Source organism: Octodon degus, unplaced genomic scaffold (assembly GCF_000260255.1).
Source record: "Octodon degus isolate 3935 unplaced genomic scaffold, OctDeg1.0 scaffold00115, whole genome shotgun sequence".
Lineage (NCBI taxonomy): Eukaryota > Metazoa > Chordata > Mammalia > Rodentia > Octodontidae > Octodon > Octodon degus.
This window is the reverse complement of record NW_004524691.1, coordinates 1,654,838-1,681,251: the sequence shown is the minus strand read 5'-3', so window position 1 is coordinate 1,681,251 and position 26,414 is coordinate 1,654,838. Positions and strand designations below refer to the sequence as shown.

Sequence of the window (26,414 nt, the reverse complement as noted above, 5' to 3'; positions counted from 1 at the left end):
TCCCAAGTGATGAGATTACAGTCATGTGCCACCATATCCAGACTGAAATTTATTAAAATTTACTGCATACTATTATTACTAAAAATTATTCCAAATTCTTGCAAAAAAAATTTCTTTCCTTCTTTTTTTTTTGCAGAACCAGGGATTGAACTCAAGCCCTTGAGTTTGCCAGGCAAGTGCTTATTCTACTGAGCCATCTCCTTGGCCCAAGTTGCAGTAGTCTTTTTTTTTTTGGCAGAACCGGGGAGCTAGGGAAGTGCTTATTCCACTGAGACATCTCCCCAGCCCCGCAAAAAAATTTCTAATTAAATCTATAGAAGATTACCAAATTATATATGTTGGAGAAGAAATAGAATGTTACACACCAAAAATATGTAGTCATTCCATGAAAGGGATAAAAGACAGGGGGAAAAGGGACTTTCATTTAAAAAAAAACATTACTGGAGCTAGGGGTACAGCTCAGTGGCATAGCGTCTGCCTGGCCAGCGCAAGTTTCTGAGTTCCATTCCAGGTACCAAAAAGCAAAATAAAATAATTCAACAAAATGCTGAATTTCAGTATTGTTTGAGCTGTATATTTAAGATTAATAAATATAAGTAACAGCTTGCTTTTCCCCCCTCTCTTCCTGCCTTCCTTCCTAACATCATCCTTTGTACTGGGAATTGAAGCTGGAGCCTTAGCACTAAGTTACATCCCCAGGCAGAGTTTTGCTAAGTCACTAAATGGCCCTGGCTGGTCTTTAGTGTGTGATCCTCCTGCCTTGTCCTGAACCAGTGGGTCAGTCAACGAAGGTCACCTGGGAGAAGAGTGGGGAATTGAGGAGGGGACAAAGGACAGGAGACGCGAGAAATGGAGACAAGACAGGATTCTGATCAAGTCTCAGTTTATTCAGGGGAGGTGCTGGGTATATTTAGGGAGTGATGGAATGAGGAAGTCTCAGCTCTTGGGGTCAGCAGGTATCTAGACAATGGGGAAGGTGCAACCACTGGGGTATAGCATGTCACGGGGAATGGGCAAGGTGAGAAGGACCATAAACTTAACTCAGCAGGGGAATAGAAACTTAAGAAAATGGCTGACACTATTATAAAATGGATACCAGTTAATGGCCTCCCACACTGCCTCAGCCTCCTGGGTGCTGGGATTATAGGTATGAACCACCATGTGTGGCTGAAAATACTTTTTAAAAGAAGAGACCCCTGCAGCATACAGTGTGGGCTGGGGAGAGGGCAGAGGTGGGGTTGTTTCAATAATCAGCTCTTTACTATTAATTTATACAAAGGATTCCATGTAGCAGCTAGACTCCCTCAGTCGCAGGGAGTAGGATAAGCAGTCAGACTTGGCTAGATGGGGTTGAAACAAGGACCTTTAAAGGTCCAGGTGTGTGGTCACAGGAAAACTAGGCTGGGCTGGAGTTGAGCAAGATCCCTTTTGGGGAATGTTAAGGATGGGCTCCAGGGAGCTAAGTAGAAACTGAGGCCAAAGCTGTAGGAGTTGCCACTGTTGTTCCACTAACACACAGACAATGCTGTGATCATTTGTTGTTTTCTCTAAGCCGCTGACTTCATCCTGTAGTACTTTTGCAAAACTGTAGATGGCTTTAATAAGACAGATGACAAATTGTTTTCTATCTGTGGATTTTGCTTTGTGTCAAGCCTTGCTTGGTTTTGCCTACTTTTATTCTGAGAGCAGAAAGGAGATTGGAATTCTGAAAAGTTGTGTTAGCCAAATCCCGTGAACAAAGGAGGCCTTGTTCAGGGTTATGACTCCAGCTGTGGGAGGAGCTTACTTCATCAGCTCAGATCTCTGCTTTTCAAGTTCTTGCTCTCGTTAGCACTGTTTCTCCATATCACGAATTGGGACTGTCACACAGGAGAGGCACAGCTAGTCCCATGTGCAGGGCCTGGACTTGCTCTCATTACACCAATGAGTTCAGCGTTGGGGCAGGCAGTAAGTCCAGGCATTAGTGGACTTAAATAAAACACCTTCAACAAAAAGAACGTCAGGCAGGTCTTTCCCCCTGGTGCTTGGCTTATTAATGACTGCATAGACACTGTTCATTTCCAATATTTTCAAGAATCAGCCCCTCCTCAGTCCACAGAATGCCACCAACACAAGATCCGAAATTGGGAGTAACAGCCTCCCCACTTGAGAATGAAGTTTCCTGAAATGTAACCATCTCTTTGCTTGGGGCCCAGGTGGGATGGGGTGAGCCCTGCAGCCCATGCACAAACCGCTTGTTTGACCCTTGTCCCTTGATGTCCATGTGTTTTCCCACAAGACAGCAGAAACCTTGATCCTTGCCAGTGCTGTTGGAAAAGTTATTGGCTTGGTTTGCTAAATGGCGTGGGAGCTTCAGGAAGCCATGGGAGCTTCGCCCTCCGTATGCGAGGTGGGAAGCTGTGTGTGTTGTCTCACTGTGCCAGGCGCTGGATGGATGGTGCGGTGCCGCCGTGCACGCATGTGACTGCCGCCTCCTTCATGTCTGCCTCTTTCTGTTTCCCTGACAGGGCAATTTGGTTTTGATGCTGTGCCAGAAATCTTCAGACAATGAGCTACTGGAACTCGGAGAAAAGGAACTGTGTGCAGTACCGCAGGCATTTTCTGGTGGACAACGGTGTTTTTCATGGTGAGCTTTCTCTTGAGCTTGTGTGGTTGACTCTTGCATTTTGTCTCTGACAGCGCTTTTATTCTGCATCCTAGATGCAAACACAGTGTAATTGTTGCTCCGAACCAAGAGCTTCAGGTAACTTGTTTGTGGTTAGTTACCCAAAAGAACTCCCTTGCACGCGTTGTTGGCAACGTGTCCCACCTCAATACCAATAATGGAATTTTTAAAAGTGTTCTCCTTCCTCTTACTGCACTGTGGACTCCAGTAATTTTTCTTTCTGATGTTGGCAATTATTTTGAACAAGGCCCATAGTAAATGTTCAGTTAGTACTTGTGGGTCACCAAACAGTGCTTGTTACCAGCATAGTGCATGCCTTCCAAATGCAAATGTTGAAGTAGGCTGTTTTAGGCACTCATTAAAAAGAAATCCCTCCCCTTCTTTTGCTTTTTTTTTTTGTGGCTTTAAGACTTATCTTTGTGTCAGGCCACAAAAAAACCACAGTAAAAGAGTTTACAGCATTTAGTGTGAGGATGGATTAGTGCAGCCATGCCTCAGAATAATCAATATTCATCATTCTAATGGCAAAGGAGGATGAATTGCCCTCACCCTGCTGACATCTGTTTGTACTGTGGCAATGCAGTCAGGATAAACTCTGTCAATCCAGTTATCAAGATATTTGTGAGTGACATTTAATTACGAGTAAAAGATTTATGTGGCACCAGAATTTGTGATAGTCTCTGGTGGAATCCTAGAGAGAAGCAAGTTTTTGTAGAATATGGAGTTCTGTGACAGAACTGTTGTGAGTGAAGGTGGTCTTTCTAGAGTTGGTCTTTCTTTCCCAGTTTGGTGGCTTTGGATTATGTTTAAGATAACAAACACAACTTTATTTTATTTATTTGTTTATTTATTTACTTATTGCATTTTTGGGAAGGTCTACAGGGTGTTCAGGGTCTCACTACTAGATTGGACTTGTAGTGATCTGCCTGTTTACAGCCTCCCAAGAGCTGGGATTACAGGCAAGCGTCACCACCCCCAGTCTCAATTGTCATCTCAATGTGCCCCTGGGGGTGGGCCGGCATAGCAGGTCCAGAGATTGAACCCCTGGCTCCTGCACCTGCTTGCAGGTGCTTTAATCTGCTGAGCTATTTGGTCAGCCCTTCAAACAGAACTTTAGAGTTTACCATGTTTTCCTTTGCAACATTTATTATGCCACCTTGTTACATTGCAAGGGGAAGAAAAGGAGGCAGAGAGGAAATGACAGCTGAGGTTGGTACAGGTGATTTGCAAGGTCAAAATAAAAACCACTGCCCGCACTCTGCCAGGCAGGCTCTCTGGCTGCTGCTGCAGACGGTGCTCTGAGCAGGGCGATGTGGGAACTGGCACTTAGACATTTGGAGTGAGGTTGTGCTTGGATTGTTTTGAATCTAGTGCCAAGGGCTTGTGCATTGCTTTATGTTTTTCATACCCAGTGCTCACTGAAAGATATTTTCTGTTAGGATTTTATTTATTTGTGTATTTTAGGAAATTCAGTCCCATTATGTTGCTCAAGGAGGCTTCAAGCTCCTGGGCTTAAGTAATCCTTCTGTTTCATTCTCTGAAGGAGCTAGGACTATAGATGCACATCACTATTTCAGGCTAACTTTTTTTGTTTGTTTTTAGTTCAGGGTCTACAGGGTCTCATTACACAGATATGACTAATAATGATCCTCCTGTTTTCAGCCTTCCAAGTGCTAGGATTACGGAGGCGTGCTGCCACCTCACCCAGTCTCATTTGCCAGCTCAGCATGCTCTGGGGGCAGGGCCGGCACTGTAGGCTGGGGATTGAACCTGGTTCCTGCACCTGCCTAAGCAGGCACTTTAATCTGCTGAGCTATCTGGTTGGCCCTTAACTTTGTTTTTAAAAAGAGTAAATATACTAATTGAAGAAAAAAAGGAGTTAGAAGAACTAGGTTTACATTTCAAAGCTTTATGCCAGTTTTTAAAAGATTCAGATTTAAATGTCTTAAATTCACCATTTTCATTATTTTTAGATGCCTTTTTTTTGGTGGCTAAGGCTGCTTGAAGGGCAGGTCTGGTAAGGCAGTTAAACGCCTTTTTCTAGAATCTCAAAAGTTATAACTTAAAAGAATGTTTAAAATGTATTAGTTATCATATCCCAGTTAGTATGTGACTATTTTGTACATTCTTTATGTGAAGGGCTTGCTGAGCATTATTATGTTGAACCTTTTCACATCTTATAGTAAGTAGTTATTACTGTTACCACTATTATTATTTTTATTTATTGAGATACAGTTTTTCTGATGTAACTCAGTCTGGCCTCAAACTTAGATAGTCCAAAGGTGGCTTCAAACCCATGATCCTTCTGTGTCAGCCTCCTGAGTGCTGCGATTATGGGCAGGTGCCACTCCATCTAGAACACTGTTACTGTTAATCTTCTTTATGGGTGGGGAGACTGAGGCTTGGGGAGGTTTTGAAGTGCTGACCCAAAATTCCACCCTGCTTTGCCTGACTCCAAAAACCCCACCGTTTCTTTTCTTCCAGACTGCTACTCACATTTAATAAGACATCAGTCCTGAGAGAGATAGGGTCTGGAGGTAGGGTCTTGCTTGGCACTTGAGGCTGGCCTTAAGCTCACCATGTAGCTCAGGCTGGCCTCAAACTCCTCCTGTCTCAGTCTCCTAAGTGCTGGGACTACAGGTATGCACCACCATGCCCAGCCAGCAATGTAAAAATTTGAACAAATTATTTAAATTCTTCAGGAACTCACTTCTAAAATAAGCATGTTGGTTTTGAAGGTTTTGTTAAATTCTTTTTACTTGTAATCTCAGAAGTCCCACCAAAGTATTTCTTTTTTTTTTACATTTAATGTTGGCACATTTCAGATACTTATAATGGTAATATTCATCATAAGTTATTTGTACATGTATATGATGTATCTTGCTTCCTTTTTCCCATCCTTCTAAAAAAAAAAAAATGGAAAGAAAACTTTCATAAATGAGGCAGGGAAGTAGGGTTAAGGGAGAGAAGGGAGTATGGCCAAGAATTAAAGTTACTGTAGTTTATGGTACACAAGGGGGCAGTAGAGTATTTAAAATAGGAATGTTACTATTCGAATGCATTTCTGAAAGGATTCAGAGATATCAAATCCTCTTAAGATTAAAAAGATCAAAGCCAATTAGAATTATGATTTTATCCACTTATAATAGAGTAGAAGCTTTAAGTACTTCTGGTAATATTGGGTATTGTTTGGATTTCCAGGCCTGAGGAGACAGAAAGGTGCCTTTTGCTTTTCCTCTCCTTCTGCAGAAATCAATGCCTGTTAAGATAGGAGCTTGTTGAACTTAGAGGAGAGCTGTTTAAAGCCTCTGTGTATTTTCCATTAAGTGAGCTGTGGTGATGGTATCTTTGTTTAGGATTCAGAACGTTTCTGAGAGAGGAGAAGGTCGGGACATGCTGAGTCAAAGCACACGGGGCCTTCTAGCGCAGGAGGGGAACTTTCTGACTCTGCTTTTTTGACCATGCTTTTTGTTTATGAATTTGGCTGTTTATGTTGAAAATGCCCCTAATAGAATCAGATCAACCTAAAGGAAAAGAAACAAAGCCTCTTTCATTATAAACAGAAGAGAACAATTTTCCCTCGTTTACTAGATAAAGGCGTTTTGGAATATGCAGTCTTGGATGCTGTGCGAATGTGCTAGTGAGAATCTGCTTATAGACACAGATGTAAGCCGCGTTCTGGGAGCACAGAACTACATTCGGGCGAGTACTCTGCGGACCACATGAAAGTGCAAATGTAAGAGTAGTGTTTGTAATCTCTTGTAGGTCTGAGAGCACAGTGGTAGGCCTGATTTTCTGAGCACAGAGGTAGTATGTTCTCATTAGAAACAATTTAGAATATTTCAGTCCAAAGAAGAAGAGATGATTAAATCCACTGGAAATGGGCTGCTTCTGTTCAGAGTTTTATGTGTTATTTCCTCTTCCTAATACTTTCATGCAGGAAGGACTGTCTGGGAAAACCGAGAAAGGTCTTCTGGGCAACAGAAATGAGCTGGTTCAGTTGAACTTAGATCTATATTGAGAAATGGCAAGAACCCTGTTAGGAATATAAGTTTTTGTGTTTCTCACTTTCTTTTGCCCAGATGTTTGGGGAACCTATTGGATCTAAAGGGCTTTAAGTCTGTTGAAGAAGCTAATTGCTGGACTCGCCCCTTGCTTGGCTTTTAGCCTCCTAAAATGCTCTAGAAAAAGTTTGAGCAAAGAATATTTTGTGCAGCATAAACCTTGCTTTCAATAGCTTGTAGTTTCAGTGAATTATTTTGGTTTGAAAATTGCTTGTTTCTTCAGCTACTTAATGTTTTTTGTTTCTGAGGCAGGGACTTGCGCTGTTCAGGCTGGCCTTGAACTCACCATATAGCTTAGGCTGGCCTTGAACTTGCGGCAGTGCTCTTGCCTCAGCAGTGCTGGGATCACAGATGTGTGCCGCCATGCCCAGCCCTTCAGCTACTTACCTTGATTGTGATGGATTCTAATCTTTCTTCTGATCTAGGATATAGTTTTGAATCTTAAGTCAATGACCAGTGTACTTTGAACTGATGTGTGTAATTTTTTATGCACATAAGGTTTTCCAAATATTTGAGCTCCTTAATAGAGTATGCTTGTGTCACTGATGAGCATGGGTTCCTAGCCACATGTAGGGTGGAATTCAGACATGGGCGGACTCCGGAGCCACTTTTGAGCCATTGTTTGTTATCTGCCCTCTTCTTCAGGGGTTACTAAATAGAGGGGTCCAAGATGTTACCAGTGACTGAAGGTTCTTGCTTAGTTCATACAGAAAGCATAGGCTGGCGAAACATAGCTCTTTAGTGTTAACAGTCCTGGGCATGGAATGCCAATGGCCATTGGCTCTTAGGCTAGTGCCTTTCTCACAGCCTGTGGTCAGCAGCTGCTGACAGGCTTCAGGAGCTTTCTGGCCACTGGAGATTGTAGCTTCTGGCAACTCTCCGTTAGTCTGTCTCTTGCTGCTGCTAGCCACCTTCAGTGTTATTGAAAATGACCAGCAGCCTTTAGTGTTCTTGCTCTCAGTGTACCTTGCTCCACTTGAGATAAAATAATGAATAGGCAAAAATATGCCACTTGGAAGAGACTTAATTAGGACAGTGCTGCAGCGCAAGGAGGGACAGTATGTGGACAGACCGGCTGCCACGCGGGAGGCTGCTCGTAGGGGCTGCAAGGTGGCCGTGCACTTGTGCAGTCAGACTTTCTATTTGCTCGTGGGTCAGGGAGGGGTCCCTGGTAGATCTAATAGTGAGGGTTGCAGAAGGAGGGGACTCAACCTGAGAGGCTGCAGGGTGGGGTCATCGGGGATAGGTCCTGTCTGAAGCTTGATGTAGTAGAGCAAACGCAGCATTTACTGGAGCAGCCAGGGTGCCTGCTGCAGCTGGGCCCCCTGGAAGGTATTTGGGGTGGCTGCAGAAGAAGAGTAAAAAGTGTCTTGAGGGAGCATCACGCTCTTCTCTTCTTCCTCAGCTGGAAGTGATGTAACTCTTTTTTTTCCACACAACACTAAGTATGATTGTGCTGTTGAAAAAAAAATGACGTTTCTATGACTTAGTTATCATCCCAACTTTTTATGTTGAATTTTATTTGTATTGTTATTGTTATATGAGTGCTTCTGAATGACCACCAGAAATCTAGATGATAAAACATTCTTTTTTTACATCTTTTGAGATAGCCTGTCCCTATATAGTTCACATTGGCCTTTAACTTACTATGAAGCTCAGGTTGGCCTTGAACTCAAAGCAGTCCTCCTGCCTAAGCCTCCAGACTTCTGGCATTACAGGTATGTACTTAGAAACCATTTTTTTATTTGCATCCAAAGTATTTTAGTAGTAAAGAATAAAGAATCTCAATAATGCATTTCTCATATTCAAAACTAAGAAATTTGGAAACTTAATAGTGAATACAGGAAAAAGGAACAAAATATAATCATACAATTATCCGAATATAACAACAAGTTTCCAGGTAATATATAGCTAGTTCACATTCAGGTCAAAATACAATAATATAAACAATAAGCTATATAAATTTTAAAGCCTTAAAGTCTTTGGCTTTTTGAAAAAAAAAAAACAAAACAAACAATTAAGTTGACGTTATTAGGTTAGAAACCACTTTGAATGGAATTATGAAGGTCTTTCCTATACCTAGGGACAAAGTTAAGAGCAGTTTTCTTACTAAAGTATTTCTGCAGTGTGTCTTTTCAAAAAATAGCTTCAAACATAACTTTTCCTCACAGTTACATCCTGGTGAAAACAATTGATTTAGTTAAGTAAATAACTTTTTTTTTTCTTGTGATAGTAGGGAATCAACCCAGGGCCTGCCTGCCTGCCTGCCTGCCTGCCTGCCTGCCTGCCTGCCTGTCTGTCTGGCTATCACTATGTCTTTAAGCTGTTCAGCCTGGGGCTTCACTTTGTGATCCTCCTGCCTCAGCTTCTCCCAGTGCTGGGATTACAGATGTGCACTACCTCTCTGGCTCATTGAATTACTTTTCACCAAGCTAAAGATTGTGTGCAGTTCCAAAGTTTCCTTCTGGCAGCAGCGTTTGTGGCATCTGTGTAGTCACATGCAGGGATCATTGTACAGATGTGTCGTAAGGGCCAGGAGAAGGGAATAAAAGTCTAGTAAGATGGTGACGAAGAGGGAGTCAGTTCGTTGGTTCTTCATTGTGCACTTTATAGTTAGTGTTGCACCGACTCCTTAAGGAGGTGTGTTTGTGTGTTTATGTGTTGTATATGTTAGTGTGTTGTGTGTACTTGTGTAGGCGTAGTCTTGGGTTCCTCTTGACCATGGAGAAATCAGTAGCAGGACTGTTCCTGCTCCTTCTGCTCACCCCAGTGTTAAGGAGATATTCGGGGAGCTTGCTGCGAATGAAATGGCCAAGTTTATACTCTTCTTTCTTTGTCTCAGAAAAATCATAGCTATTCATAGAGGCTTTAGACAAGTGGATATTTATGTGTGTGCTAGAAAACAAAGCATTAAATCTTTAAAATGAACTGGCATGAGATGTGTTTGTTTCATAATCCTTTGGGAGTGTGCACCCTTTTTCCTTGAGCTTTTGGGAATGAGAAACTCTTCAATGAAGGCCTCAATAAAATGCTATTTACATTTTAAAATTTAAAGTTAATTTTTTTTCCTCTGTGATTGGCACTCTCAAGTCAGTGTAGCATATATGTGAACTTTTAAAAATTTAATTAATTTATTTTTATTTTCCTCCAATGGGTGCTTTAAAAAGTATTTTGTTCCATTGTGCTATCTTGGCTTAACTCTTACTCTGTGGGTCCAATACATTTTAAAATTTTAATGTGAAGCTCATTTAAGCTCAACCTGTTACCCCTGACCTGGCTGTTAGTGGCTGAGGGGAAGGAAGGGAGCTTCTCCTGTCTCAGTATCTCTTTCTTCTGAAGAGAAATTCCAGGCCTTGCTAGCCAGGTTTAGCGCAAGGAAGAGAGAGAGAAGCAAATGTGTGCTAACACACCTTGTGTCACTGATGGTGAGAAGGTCCAGACCCTCTGATTCCATTATGTATGAATGCTTAATTCCACCCTGGCCCTGCTGTCACCAGGATTCCTTAGGGAGAATCTTCACCTCTTTCTCACTCCCTCTTTACTTTCTCCCTTCACCTCTTCTGTGTTTGCATTTCCCTTTGGCTGGTGCATGGCTTTCTTTGACTTTGAGGTGCCAGGGCAATTGCCTGGCCCTTTCTCTTATCTCCGTGCTTTTTTTTTTTTTTGGTCAGGTGGACTCTGTGGACTTCCAGGGATTGTGGAAAATGGGAGGGGTATGATGTTTTCCCTCCCTGTCCCCAGACCTGACTATAATGTCTTCCCACAATGTTATTGGGGCAGCTCCATTAATCCTGAAGAAATCTGACTCACTCAATTGTAGTTCTTCCTGTGCTTGTCTTTGGGAGGGAGGGGTACAACCTCCAGTCTCACTCATCAGGGCTCTGATCTTGCCTCCTAGGCACTTTGGGTGTTACCCACATAATGGGGAGTAGACAGTGTGATGTGTGTAGGACACCACTCTCCAGCTCCATACAGTTTTCTCTGGGCTTTTCCAGAACCACTCCTGGTAGGAATCTGTCTTATCCCTAAAGGTATTGATATCCTCCTACTCTGTGCTTGCACCTTACAAGATCATGTAGTGGATTAATCAGAGCCAAACAAAGATCTATATCTTAAAAAAAATGTATTGAAACATCTCAGCACTAGCCCTGCCTTCTCATTGGGAATCAAGTTCAGTGAAAAGATTTCACTGGGAGAATAGTCCCACAGTGATCTGTCAAATTCTCGATGGCCATTTATGTTCTGTAATATAGAAGGGGTGAAAGGTACCCCAGTGTGTACCCAGCAAAATGGCAAGTTGAAGGTCTTGACAGGTGGCCCACGTAGGTGAGAAGTAACAGTGTTCATTGTTGAAAGCCTTGGCTCTGGTTGTCTAAAATAGGCCTATTTGCTTTCACAGAAGATCCTTGGCTGGCCTTTTACACAGGATTCTCAAGTTCTCTTTCTTAAAACTATGACCACTGGGAGGTCAGCCAAATAGAAAAATCTCTTGATTGTTTTACTTCTTTATGGTTGGGAATACCAATTTTCTAATTACTTAATTAGAAAGAAGAAATAATGTGTTTAATAAAGTAAGCTTTCCTTCAGATTTGCAGACGTCTCATGTTTTATTTAAGTGGTTACTTAATGAGAATTATTTCCCCTCGGACCTGTGTTAAAAATTTAAGCCTTTGTTCCTTAAGCTGCATTTCCATAATTATAATTAACTTTTCTTTGTGCTCTCATTTTCCCTATTGTCTTCCCCACTCTATGCCTAATGTATGCAGAGACTGTAAGGAGGATGAAATATCTTTCTATCAGTATATTCAGAGTTCTTCCAAAGCATTGTAATTATTTCATTTAGTTGCACAAAAGATCCAGATTTTTTTTCTTGGGGTATAGCAATAATTATTAGTGATTGCATTTGCAATCATGAAACCTCCTGTCTCCCATCTGTCAAAACAGAGCTGAAAACTGCAGTCTGTCCCTTCACACTGTGTAAATGAAGTCACTCTGATAGATCTCATGTTTTATTTGAGGGTTCACTCAGCAAATCTGTTTGGGGTTTTCACAGAGTATAAGCTGTTAATTTCAAAGGACTAGCCAGTTGTTTCATTTAAAGCCATACGCCGTGTGAAGTGGTTTAATCTACACCCACATTTCCACTCTCAGGTGGATGCTGGTAACCCTGACCATGTGTTCCTGTGTCAGACCTTTCCTCTGGGTCTTATATCCACATGCCCAGCACCATCTGCTGGCTCCACCGATGCCCTCCAGGTCCTTGGCCTCAACACATGTACAGCAGAACTCCCTCCTTCCCTCTCACTACTTGGTTGTATTCCGGTCTTATCTGGCCTTAGTGCTCCTGCCCGCACTCCATCTCCACTGACCTTTGCAGTCCTGGCCCACAAAGCCATCCTTTTCTACTTTGTCAACTTTTAATCTGTCTTTTGGGTCCCACAGTAAAGGTCCTTTCTACAGGGAAGACTTCTGACTTCTCAGACTGGATTAGGCTCTGGATGATACTTTGTTATCCTGTATTGTTGTCTCATATTGCTATTGTAATAACACAATTAATTATATAACAGCTTGTTTAATATCTGTGTCCTACTACAAGAACTGCTCAGATCAGACGCTGTTCTGACTTCTTTTTCCAGCATGTAGTATCATGTATTGCTTATTAGTAGGTGCTCAACAAAAATCGCTGAATTAATTTCCTTGCTTTATTTAATAGGGTAGCTAAGAACCATCTAACATTTCATTATTTCTACACATGAATGGACTCATTAAAAAAAACAGTTTTCTGATCCTTTGGCTAGTATCCTTTCTTTCACTCAGGCTTTTGCTATGAAGAATTCAGAAAAGAGACCCATAAACTATCTCTCCTGAGACCACAAAGGAAAACATGGTCACTTCTGAGAATCCAAGTGTGTCTTAGAAAAGACATTGAAGTTATATAATGCCTTGAAATGAATGAAGATAAGTCTACTTATACAAGAAATTGTTAGGCTTTAAAAATTCATTAATACATTCTAGGGTTTCCCTCTTGGTTAGTGGATATGTATTTTATTCAACTCTGAAATTGGAGATTGCTCTTATTAAAATAGCACCATTAGTAAAAGCTGTTTGATTGCAGTATTTTGTATGCTATTAAAATTCTCTGCTGCATGTCTGAAAATTTCCATTTGCAGAAAATTGCAAAGTTGTCTATGAGGTAAGATGAGGTTGTAATCGCTGACAGTATAGTATAGACGTAAGGTAGCCCTGCATCAAAGCAGAAGCACCAGTAAGGGAAGAAGGAAGACAGCTAGGGAGTACGGGAGGAGAACCGACCAGCAGCTCTGGGCTTCTCTAAACACTAAGAAGATGCACTTTCATTTCATCTTCATAAATAAGCAAAAATGGTCAGCATGTTGGGCTCTCACCTAAGAATCATAAGGAATATGAGAGCACAATCCTGACTCACAGGTAGCAAAATTGCTTTGAGAAATGAACATCTATCTACAAAGGATAAGTGTAGGATCTATAAAAACGTTTTTGGCCCAATTTTGTTTTGCCCCTTTTCATCTTTTGGAATGTAACTGACAGGTGTTTCTCATTCCCTTTCCTATTTAAATGTAGAGGATAATGGCTTGTGCTCAGTTAAAGGGAGAACAGTGGACATATGTGTATTATTGAGGGTCCTATCTTTACTCCTTGCTAACTTGAAATTAATTGAACAACAGTGGCCATTCTTTGAAATTGTGCCAATGTCAAAATTTTGTGGCATCATGTTTTTAATCCAAGTAGAGCTTGTCTCCTAGGATAGAGTTTCATAACTGATTAATTTTTAACCCAGTGGCTCCCAGCCAAAGCTGCCCACTGGAATCATGGTGGGGGTGGGTCAGTTACCTGAGTTCTAGCCCAGAGCGCCTGCTTTTATTGTTCTAAAAAGTCTTTCTAGACTTTCCAGAATTTTCCATATCCAATGATGCTGAACCTTTTAGAGCTTTCAGTGATAATAAACAGCCAGCTGAAGCAAGAGTGGCATAAGTTTGCCACCCCTGGGTGTGGCCAGGAGACTAGGAGAGTTTTTAGAACTTCCCAGTTGATTTCAGTGGGCAGCGGGTTCAATTCTGTTGGGCTAAAACCCTCAGACCTAAGGTGACTGATATATATCCTCTTAACAAAATTGTTGAGCTTATAAATCTGATAATACTTGTTTTCTGTGATGATAACCTAAGTTATACTGCATCTTGAAGAGTATGGGAAGCAGACACATCAAATGAGAAAGACACAAGGCTGGGGGTGAAGCTCGGCCAAAGCATTTGGCTCCCATGCATGAGACCCTGGGTTCAATCCTCAACACAGAAAGAAGTAAAAAAAATGTATATATATAAAGTATTTGAATATAGGTGAATTTGAATATAGGTACAAGAGTCATCTGTTGTACTATAGAAGAGTGTATGAGTCATCTGTATATATGGAGTTTTGTGAATGCTGGTACGTATTAGAAAACTGAGGTCCAAGTTCCCTGTGATTCCTGGAAGTTATTAATCCTGTCTTCTTCCTAGCAGTCTCAGGAAGGGGATATCTTGTCTTAGAATCACTCTTGTTTTGCATAGTATATCATTTTTTGCAAATAGGATCTTTTAGCCAACACAAAGAGGAATCAGGTGCTGATGTTAAGACAAATAAGTTTAGGTCTTGTTGGAAGGAATCCCTAAATGATGCTGTGTTGAATATTCTTGTAGCATTTGCAAGGTGTTTCATCAGTGCCAAATCAGGGTTATTAGAACTGGCAGCGCTGACCGCTTTGACATAAAGACCAAGAGTTTGCCACAAGTCCCGTGGTTAGATGTCGGTGTTCAAGTTCAGACTGATCGGATTCTACCATGCAGTGTTGTTCTATTATTGGGACCTGATGACCTGTTACACAGATTTATCTTTGAAAGCAACTGGAAATGGGGTTAGATTTATGTTTTAAAAGCACTTCAAGGCCCTTTCAAGGCTGTCTGAAACTCAGCAGAGAGGACACTCTGGTGAATTGGCCAGACCCTGCACTGGGGTGGGGGGACCTGGAAACCTGGGATGGACAGAGAGCTGGTGTCACCTGGAGGGGTCCCGGAGAGCATGTTAGAAATGCAGATTCTCAGCCTTGTTAGGAAGCTCAACTGCAATCTGTACCTCAACAAGTTCCTCAGGGCATTATGGCAGCACTACTTGGAAAGACCCGTTGTGCTTGAGTGTGAAGTCTCCTGAGTGAGGTGTTAGTCTCTGTTTTCCCAGAAACAAGAGCCGGAAGGACAGGGCTGGAGGGAAGCAGACTTTTTTCCATCAAATGAAATGAGAGTTGTACAGCTGGTGATGCAGACCCCGGACTGTGTCTCCATGCTCTGATTGCTAGGTGGGAGATTTGAGGGCTACAGATGTCTCCTTAGTTTTCTTTGTAGAATGGGTTTAAATGTGGGTACCTCTATGTTTGAAACATAGGAAGGTACAGTTAAGGAAAGAGATAGCGCATCACTGGTCTACAGGGATGCATAGCACATTGGAACCAACCAGGAATCCAGAAGCCATCTGATGAGGAATTCTGCACAGAGCCCGCAGCTGGGCTTGAGAACTTTTGTGAAATCTCTGAAAACATTACCACAGATATGTTACACATTTGTGCCTTCTCTTCCTAAGAAAATCCTTGCTTTTCCTTGTGCTGTTCCTCCTTGTCCCTTTGCAAACCGCCAACTAAAATCACTCTGCTTTTGTAGATGAGCAGTAGGTGCCACATATTGATAATCACCAGTTCATACAGAGTTAATTCTAAAGCTAGCATTTGTCATTCCATCTCAGCTGACCTCTATGATCTGAGCTAAGTGTATGAAACATAAAGTGGATTTTCTGTGGGATAAATTTGCAAATCTCTGCATTTTCTGATTATCAGAAATGCTGAGCTCTTTGGGATACCAGAGTATTGTCAGATAATTTTTGTCTGTCATGGAAGTGTTCCAAGCATGTGAGCACTGACCCAGTGAGTGTGGAAATACCCACCGTGGAGCTGTTGTAGGCCTGAGCGTCCTGGGTCCTGGGCCTGTGTCCCCATCACTGATGGCAGCAGGGCTCTGTGAGGCTGGGCTCTCCCTGCCTGGTTGCATCCAACTGACTTTTTCATGTGTCTCTTTATAACTAATAAATGAATATGAACTCTCTGTGGGGACCAGGTATTGAAGATCTATGTAGCAATTAGATCAGCAACAATCTCACTGTGTGTTACTTTATGATCTGGCAAAGTTTTAACTCCATGATTCTGACGGACAGTTAGGACATTTTTTCAGATACAAGTTTTATAGTTGCTGCTCTGTAAAGCCACAACTGAGTGGCCTGTGGAAGCTAGCTGTTAATGTAGTCCCCCATACGTCTGCTAGAACATAGATGGTCCGGTACAGATTGCACAGATCACTGTGAATTATGTTAGTCAGTGACAGGATTTTTTTTTCAAGGACAGATACTCACTGTTAACTTCTGAATTTGCAGCCTGTGTTTGGGACCTTCTTTCCTAGATTTTCTTCTTGCTTGAGCCCCTGAGGATCAATGTGGGAGATAATGTTTCATGTCTGTTATTTTGGTCTCTAATTATATTTTTGAAATTTTCTCCCTTACAATTTCTACTAAATTATATAAATCAGTGCAGACATTTAATATCCAGGAACCTTAGGAACCATATTTTGATATTAGTAATATAAATTTTTTTCTTGGCTGGAGAACAAATTCTGCATAACTCATAGTACTAAATTATTTCTAAATTAGATTAATTTATATAAAGAGGTAAAATGCCATTATTGGTTTTCTATTTTACTGTCTTCATATTCATGGAAGAAGTTCTTTCCTCTTTTCTTCAAGGTCTTTAACAAAATTAGCCTTTGTAACCATTTCATGCTAGTTGAATGTGAATGAGGAAGACTAATGAAGCAGAAAATTAAAATATTTTTGATGTGTTAATATTAATCATTAATCCACACTTCAAAGTTATTTTTCTCATTGATAAATTCATTGCTTTAAAAAGTATTTCCTAATGTCTTTGTTAAGCTTTTAAAATTCTTTCTACTTGAACAACATCAGTGAACAGCAATTTTGGAGGTGAAATCAATTTAGTTATTGGCAGAAGGCTGATTATATATTGCTGTCAAGCATTTCACTGCTTTGTATACACAAACTTTTGTGAAGCTACTAAACTCATGGCATTTTGAATATACTGTCACTTTAACGAATGTGTTTTTGCTCTGAATATTTTAGAGAGTGGTTATAATAATCGTATTTATTTTTCTAATAACAATTCCCAAAGTTTTTATATAGAATTTTCAGGACTGAAAGAGACCTCAAGGTTAATTTTTTTTTTTCCTAATGTACTTGCTACATGGTCTTATTATGCAGCTCGGACTTCTAGTGATTCTCCTGTTTTCAGCCTCTCGAACATTGGGAGTACAGGTGTGCACCACCATGCCCGGTCTCTGTGGCCGGCATGGCATGCTTGGGGCTAACACTGTGGTGCCAGGGATCGAACCCTGATCCCTGCACTTGCCAAGCAGGCACTTATTCCACTGAGTTATCTCTCTGGCCCAACCTCAGGGTTCTTGCAGTAGCTATTTTCTTGGGCTCCCTTCTAAAAAGAAAGTTTTTAAGAACAAGGAATGTATGGCATATGGATGATGCCCAGTAGGTACTTGGTGAATGAATCAGTAACCTCCTAGTTTTTATCAGTAGAGCCCGCAGGCCTGGGCAGGTTAAGTGTGGAGCCTAAGGTGAGGGTTTAATTATTCATGCATGGTGGAGACCAGATCCCTGGATGCTGAGAGTGAGGTCCGTTCCGTACTGTACGTGTGCCTGCATGCACGACTTCACAGGATTCCTTCGTTTCTTTCCCAACAAAGCATGTTGCTGATACCTAGGTGTGGTCATCTGTTCCTGTACTTCCTAGTCTAGGACCTTGTACCCCTAATTTGACCAAGGGACATTGCTTCCTTTTTTCTTTAATGCTTTACATATTTTTTGACCTAAGTTCTTGCTAAGCATTTAATAATTAGCCAACTGGAAATGGCCCTTCTCTTCATAGAGCTTGCAGGTTTTCTTCTGTTGCTACCCTCTTCCTTCCTCTTTCTTCCCTCGAGGCTCACATAGGACCTTTATGTTAGTGTAAGTTTTATCTAGTCTGCTTTATCATTGTGTACTTGCATACCCTCTTTCTGTACATGCATATGTACACACTTGCGGGCACATGCATGCACAAACACATTTTTTAGTCATTTGAGAATAATTTGCATATCTTCTGGTTCTTGGCTCCTAATTACCTCAGAGTATATTTCGTAAAACAGGAACATTTTGTTTTATTTATTTATTTTAATTAATTAAGTTTCTTGGTACATTTTAGGTATATATATATATATATATATAATGATCACATTCATCACAGGGAATTTGTACCTATGTATGGTGTAACTTCTTTTTTTCCCATTCCCCTAATCTTTCAGCCTCTCTTCTCCTCATTTACAAAAGCTTTGTATCTATTTTTTCCTATTCTTGTGATTTTCCCTTTTCCTTTCTTCCTTCCCCACTTCTCCCTCCCTAGCTCACCTTTTCCTTTGAACATTTTCTGTTTTATGATATCTAATATACATTCTGATCCTTAGATTCAGTTTCAGTTTCTCTAATGAGAGAAACAAAGCAATATATATGATTTATTCCACTTAAGACTATGGTTTCAAGGTGTAGCCATTTACTTAGAAACGTTTCATGTTTATTGTTCTTTATGGCAGAGCAGTATGCATTGTACATATATTTAAAAAATCTACGTCTTTCTTATCCATTCATAGGTTGATGGGCATCTGGGCTGTTTTCAAGATTTAGCTATTATAAACTGTGCCGCTGTAAACGTGGGTATGCTGTGGTATGATGCTTTTACTTTTTTTTGAGAAAAATACCAAGAAAGGAAAAGTTGGGTCAAATAAAACCTTTTGTTTAATTTTTGATTAATTAATTAATTAATTTTGTTTCATTTTTTGAGTAATGTCCACAGTGATTTCCACAGTGGCTATTCCAGTCGACACTCCCACCAACAGAAGAGAAGGGTTCCTTTTCCCCTGAAACGCCCACCAGCATTTGTTGTTGTTTGACTTCCTAAAACTAGCTGTTCTTTCTGGACTGAGATAGAATTTCAATGTCATTTTAATTTGCATCTCTTGAGTGATGAGTGATGTTGAACATTTTTTTATAGATTTATTTACTATTTCTATTTCTTCATTTGAGAAGTATCAATTCATGTCAGATGCCTGTTTTGGATTGGGTCTTTAAATTTGGGAGGCCTGATTTTCTCTTAGTTCTTTATATGTTTTAGGTAGTGATTTTTTTTTTGGAACCAGGGATTGAACTCAGGCCCTTGAGCTTGCCAGGGATGCGCTTATTCTACTGAGCTATCTCCCCAGCCCCGGTAGTAATCTTTTGTCTGAGGAAGAGTTGGCAAGTTTTCCTCCCATGCTGTGAAAAAGTTTTTTAGTAAGATGAGATCCCAGTTGTTGATTCTTTGTGATAGTTCCTGTGCAATCAGGGTTTTGTTCATTGCCTACCCCAATGTCTTCAAGAGTTCTACCTATTCTAATTTCCAGCAGACTTAGTGTTTCTGGTAAAACAGGAGTATTTTATAATCATGGTGCAGTTATCCAAATAAGTAACTTTAATGTCAATAAGGCCCCTTAGTTTCTCCTTTAAAATGTTTTAATTTTTAAAGATTTTATTTCTCAACTGGTGTCTACACGGAAGCGGGCCTAGGAGAACAAAAGCAACTGATGGGGAGTTAATGTCAAGACTTCATAAATCCCACCAAGTCTTAAGGCAATAGATAGCTTCATTCATGTGTGGCCTTGGAAGGGATCTCTGTCTGGTTTAATGCCTTACTGTTGTTATCTTGATAGTCCTTGGGCCAAGGACTTTTAAATATGTTTATGAAGGAATTGTAGATGAAGAAGCTGAAACTTAGATTTAAAATAGCTTCGGTTGGCTGAGGACACAGCTCGGCAGTCAAAGCATCAGCCTGGCAAGCACAAAGACCCAGATTCAATCCACAGTACTGCATGCTGTGCCAGCCCTGGAACCCCAGGAGTGTGTGCTGACCATTAAAACCAGGCATGGTGGTGCACCCCTGTAGTCCCAACACTGGGAAGGCTGAGACAGGAGGATCATTATGAGTCTGAGCTATGTAGCCAGACCCTGTACCAAATAAATAAATAAAAATTTTAAAAAGTTCATTTATTATTATTATTATTATTATTATTATTATTATTATTATTTGGGCTGAACCAGGCATTGAACTCAGGCCCTTGTGCTTACCAGGGAAGTGCTTATTCTACTGAGCCATGTCCCTGGCCCAAGTTCATTAATTATTTAAATAAAAATAGTTTGGGTTGAGTTGTTGAGCTCCCTGGTGGAACCTAAATTTGAACTCAGTTCTTTTTGGTTCTAATTTGGATGGTGTCATACCACCCCCACCAACTCCATGCTCTTCAGCTTTCCCCCACTGTGTTTCATTATTTCTAGAGTTGGCAGTGACCCATCTTTTCTCTTTTTCCTAAAGAATTCTGGCTTCTCTTGATGAAGTAGGCGTTCTCTGTCCCAAGTCTCTGAGTTTAAGTATTAACTAGAATGCCAGTTGGAAAACTTTAATAAATGACCATGTCTATCTTAAGGGAAATGTCAATTAGTAGCTTCCATGTTAGTCTTCTTCCTGGATTATAGAGAAAAGATTCTCAGTGGTCATTCCATTACTTACTCCTCTGTGTTCCAGAATTTCAGCAACTGGTGTTTTTGCTGCACTTAGCCTTTGGAGTCCCCCCTTGATCCTCTGGGGTGTAGATCCTTCTTTACACCACAGGTCTTCTTGGAGTTAGGGAACTATGTAGAATTTGAGTTTCTGAGTTCAGGTGAGTCTTCCTGCTCTCAGACCTTCTGGTGCTCACTGCTTTTCTGATCCCTCCTGAGCCCTGGGGACACAGCGTTTAGGGGAAAAGACAGCCAGTGTCCCGACCTCAGAACTACGCTATGGTCCTCCCTATTGCCATGTCCCATCCTCATGTTGAGAGTTTTTTAGGGAAAAGAAAAAAAATTAATGTATCAGAGGTGTCAAGGAGAAAGTAATATTAGCAGAATGGCTAAAGTGAAGTGATTTGACTCGGAGGAGATGCTGCAGATATAACATCATGTGAAAACATGCTACTGAAGACGTGGAGAACAACCACCTTTTATTTTTGTCAGAGAGCAGAGCGGACTTTTCATTTCTGTAGAGTAATTTAAGTTAGGAATTTAGACTATTGCAGTAGCTCTGTGAGCTGTGACAGCTTGACAAGTGGTACCAGAAGAGCCTGTAGTCTGTTTTCTTCATTTTTTTCTCCAGAGATATCTCTCTGTCTATTTCATTTAAGGACATTTTTCCTCTAGAAGTCATAGCTTGTTATTAGTTTTTTTTTTTTTTTTTTTTTTTCCTTCCTTCCTTCCTTCCTTCCTTCCTTCCTTCCTTCCTTCCTTCCTTCCTTCCTTTTCTTTGTTTCTTTTGTACTGGGAATTGAACTCAAGGTTTTCACAGTAAGCTATATCCTGGCCATTTAAAAGGTTCTTTTTGAGACAGGGTCTTGTTAAGTTTCCAAGTTGCCCTGGGTAGGCCTGAACCTGGGGTTCTCCTTCCTCAGTCTCCCTGAGTGCTGGGGTCATGGGTGTGGGCCATTATGATAAGCTACATTTTATTGTTATGATATCCTTTCTAGACTGAATGGGATTAGGTTTTTTGTTTTTTTGTTTGTTTTGCTTTTGTTTTTGCTTTTTGAGACAAAGTCTCACTCTGCAGTTCAGTCTGGCCTTGAACTCACCACATAGCCCAGGTTGCTCTTGGACTCATGGCGATCCTCCTCCTTCAGCCTCCTGTGGGACTGGATTCTGAGAGGAGAACACGTCTCTTCTAGTCTGTAGGTGTCTGTGGTCATCCAGTTCGCTGAAACCTGTCCTGCTCTCAGGAGGCTCTTCGGTCCACTGCACAGGAGAAGAAAGCCCTGAAGTTTGCTGGTTGGAGGGGCCCTATTGCTCTGAGGTATGAGTTGGTCCTTCCTCAGCCAGGCTCTGGATTTGGTGGACTTGGGGTGACTATTTAGAGATGTGGCTACTATCTCTTTGGCCTGGACTTTTCTGTTTTTTTTTTTTTTTTTTTAAACAGTGTCTTGCTATGTAGTTCAGGCTGGCCTGAACTCACTGTGTAACCCAGGCTGGCCTCAAAGTCAGCGATGATCTTGCCTCAGCTTCCTAAGCGTTGAGATTGCAGACATGCACCACCATATCTGGCAAGGGCTAGACTTCTGTGGGTATTAACTTTGTGCTCAGGGGATCTGGGCTGCTTCCAACTCCTTTTGCACTAAGTAGAGCTTTATTGAGAGGTGAGGTTGTTGAATAATCTAGAATCTTCCCTCACTACCATAGTTAATTTTATGTTTGCATTTCCTATGGATCAGTTTGTGTGTGCACAGGTAAGTATTTATCTGTTATCCATATTATCAGACATAGAGGTTTGCATTATGATGACCATATGTGTCTACTTGAATGCACATAATTCCTGATGACTAGCCATAAACCAAGACACTCCTGGGCAGATAGCATCATTTACCTGTTATTACACTTGGAGATGTCAGATGAAGGCATGGTAAAATGTCCTCTTTTAATTTATCAGTTGTATTCAGGTGTGGTTTTGTGCAAGCAAACAGTCCTCCTTTAGCTGGGGAGCTGGAGGACAAAAGCACTACGGAATGTTCTGGACTTCTACACTCACATGTCCAGCTCTTCTTCCCAAGAGAGGAAGGAAAGGGGCTTCTCTCTTTAAGGGAAAATTGCATCCTGAGTTTTATGGGGCTGGTTTGAATAAGTAACTACTTAAGCTTTCTGACTCTTATGGAAGTTTAAGCGCTGAGGGTATATATTTGCTTTATGTCATTGTCAACAACCATTAGGGTGTCCCATGTGCCTGTCTGTGTCCGGTTAATTCCGCTCTGTTAATGGTATAATTAACACTGATGAGAATTGATGGAAGTTATCCAGATAGTAGATCCTGGTTTTCAAAGTCTGAGTACTTTTTTATTTTTTATTTTTATTTTTATTTTATTTATTTTTTTTTCATAGATATAGTCTTTTTTTTTCAAAGTTTTATTGATAAACAGCAATGAGACAGTTTCAAATCAAATCGGAAGTACAGTTTCAATAAATAATACACTGCATATATTCTTCTTAGTGGTTAATTGCTGTGCAAGATGCAGACTTGTGATCCTATTTACAAATACCATTAGAACAAATCATTCTATTCATTAAGAGAATGCAACTATATATCTATCCTGAGTACTTTTTTATACCTGGTTCACAAGCCCCAAATGTCAACTGACTCTTACATCTCTTGTCTTCTCCAGAGGCAGTTCCAGAGCTTTCTGTGTTCACTGGCTGTATGCTGCTGGGTTTCTCATGGGACTTGCGAGTAAAAATCTTGCCAGTGAGATCTCAGTTGTTTTCATGGTTTGCTCAAGCTGAAATCCCAATGCTGAGCCTATCAAGGACTTTATCTTGACTCATGTTGACACCTTTCTCATTGACAGTGATGTGCCTGTGAAGTTTTATACTAACCTATAAAATTTAAAGTGGCATGATCAATAGTCAAATCTTTCAAGCAAATAATGAAAAAGTTTATTTCAAAGCCAAGCATCTTGAAGAGGAGATCAATAAATCATCAATGAAGCATCATTTCAAAGAGGCACTTGGGCTAAAGAATGGCTCATCTCTGCCCTATGAAACACAGCAAAATTAAATATGGATCATGCTCAGTTTGTTTGGGGATTCAGATGCTTAAAATTGTGTAACAATTACTGCCCACTGATGCATGTCAGGTTTTTAATGTAGGAGAAGTCCAAACTGATTTATTTGACAAGGATATGTGGTCCACAGGACATGTTCTGTGATACTTGAATATATAGTTACATTTTTTCAGTGATAAAACAGCATTGGTAAACCTGCTGTCTCAACAAACGCTCACATAGCCATATCAGCCTTTGTTTGGCAGGCATTTTTAGGAAGCCTTTAGATCTTTATCTGCCTTCAACAGAACCTTTGGGCTGCACTGTGTTTATAGCTAGAAGTGTTTGGTTATCCTGTGTTGTTTTGCTGTCTAGCCATTACTTGCTTCTGGCAGTGTATATGGTAACTGTGTGGGGAAAGAATACTGGGATTAATCTAGAATACCCCAGTTTCAGCTAATTTTCCTCCAAGACACTTTTCTTTTTAATAATTGTGGGCAGGGCTGGGGAGATAGCTCAGTGGTCTATGCACCTACCTGGCAAGCACTGGGATCTGGGCTAAATCCCCAGTACCACATGCTCTGCTGGCCTCAAGCATGTCGTGCTGGCTACTGAAACTGGGAATGGTGGCACACGCCTGCAATCCCAGTGTTGGGAGGCTAAAACAGGAGGATCACTATAAGTCCAAGCTCAGTAGTGAAATCCTGTACAAAAGAAAGAGAGAAAGAAAGAAAGAAGAAAGAAAGAAAGAAAGAAAGAAAGAAAGAAAGAAAGAAAGAAAGAAAGAAAGAAAGAAATTGTGGACAGGTCATGGAGAGTTCCTGAGGCTTAGCTTCCTTATCTGTGATAGCAAGACAATTTCTTCATATAGATGGGAGCAAGTTCATTTGACGGATGAGTTCCTGAAAGAAATTTGTAAAGAACAGAGTAGGAGTGCCAGGAAGGAGGGACCAGCACAGCTCTGACTGTTGTATGTACTTTGGTACATCGCATGCACTTTTGCCTGTGACACACTAACTTTTGCTTGGAAAATGAGCTTACTTCACTTCGCTAGTATTTCACTTGTTCCTAGGGCTTATTGCAAAGATTCTAGCAATTTTCTGGGATGCTCCTGGTGGGGAATTCTGAGCTTCATCTAATAGTGATTTTCTTAAAAGGCCAAAGGTTTATACTACACTTGTCTTTTTGAATTGATGATATATGATTCGTACTCTCATCTGTCTGTTTCCAAGTTTGCAGTGGATATAACTTTGATCTAGTGAGTTGAGTCCATTGTTAAATATAAACTGAAAGCACATTTCCAGTCTATCTCATGGATTATTCATAGTCACCCAGAGGCTAGTGTTGCTAACCTTTCAGCTAGCGCTTGTTTGAACTCTCTGTGATATGCACAGGCCAAGGAGTGGGATGATACTGTCCCCTGCTCATAAGTACATATAATTTAGAATAGCTCATTAGCACAGAGGGCCCTGAGTGGTCAGCGGGTTTGGCGAATGACTAGAATCATCTGGAAAAACATGATTCTTGTGACTAAGCAAAGGGGTTCAGATAGAGAGGTAATTTGGTGATAGGTGCTCGCTGTTTTTTGGAAGGAAATGTGCTTAATTATCCCGGAACTACCTCCAGGAGGATCCACTTGGGGGTTTTCCTGTATCTAGCTCTATGGGTTTGTGCATGTATTGGAAGATTCTGTTGTGATTTCATGTTGATACAGCTACACTGATGATTTTCATTATATAATTGATATTTGAGGGAAGGCTTATTTTGGCTAACAGTTTTGGAGCTTTCTGTCCATGGTTGATTTGCCTGTTGTTTGGGGTTTGTGATGAGACACAACAACATGCTGGAAGTGTGTCATGGAGGAAGCAAAACAGAGAGGAGGGCCCGGGTTCCCAGCATCCTCTTGGAGGCAGGCCTCAGTGATCTGAGCCCCTCTCACGGGGCCCTCCTTTCTCACCAGGAGAACTGCAGTGATGACGGCACCTTCCACACTGAGGGCTCTGAGGAACCATGAAGAGCAAAACCACACACTGCCTTGTCTGGAGAGGGTCCCTGACTTGAGGATCTGGCTGTGCGGAGGCAGAGCCATGGCCTGTCATTCACCTGCTGAGTAGTTCAGAGAAGTTACCTAATCTCCCTGTCTCAGTTTTCACATATGAAACCATGGAAGGGATTGTATCTAATTCACTGCAAGGACATTACAGGCACAAAATAAGGTGTGCCCAAGGCTAGGCACTGTGTCAGGAGCATAGCATGAGTTTCAGAAGACTCACCAATTCTCGAGTGGCTTGCCATTATTACAGGACAGCAGTGTGAATAGTCATCTTCTCTCTAGCTGAGTACTACTGAACTGACTACTTTTAAAAAGCAACTTTTTGATACAAAAGAAATAGTAGAGACTGTGGGAAAAATGAATCCTTGTCCACTGCTGGTGGGAGTGCAAGCTGGTACAATCATGGAAATCAGTATGGAGATTCCTGAGAAAGCTAGGATTGGAGGTCCCATTCAAGCTAGCTATTCCCCGCCTAGATATTTTTCCAGAAGAACTGAACTCCTCATACTACAGCGATACATGTGCATCCATGTTCATAGCAGCACAACTTATCATAGCTAAATCCTGGAAACAACCCAAGTCCCCATCAACTGAGCAATGGATAAAAAAGATGGTATTTTTATACAGTGTAGTATTGTTCAGCTATAAAAAAAGATAAATTTGAGGCTTTTGTAGATAAATGGATGTGACTAGAGACTATATCGGTAAGTGGAATGAATCAGGTCCACATGTGCAAGCATCATATTATCTCTCTAGTGTGCAAATCTGAAAGAGTAAATAAAATTAGAAAGGTACAATAGATACTGTGGAAGGGAAAGACT

At 41.0% G+C, this 26,414-nt stretch overlaps 1 protein-coding gene across 2 annotated transcripts in view; it reads left to right on the top strand.

Moving 5' to 3' along the window:
* The window catches only part of Plch1 (phospholipase C eta 1), a 284,974-nt gene that overhangs the window by 59,811 nt on the left and 198,749 nt on the right, over positions 1–26,414 (top strand). For both annotated transcript variants that reach the window (XM_004639820.3, XM_004639818.2), the window contains exon 2: positions 2,508–2,626. In XM_004639820.3, the coding sequence (XP_004639877.2) occupies positions 2,548–2,626 (79 nt within the window). In that variant the 5' untranslated portion in view covers positions 2,508–2,547. The remainder of the gene's footprint in view (positions 1–2,507; positions 2,627–26,414) is intronic.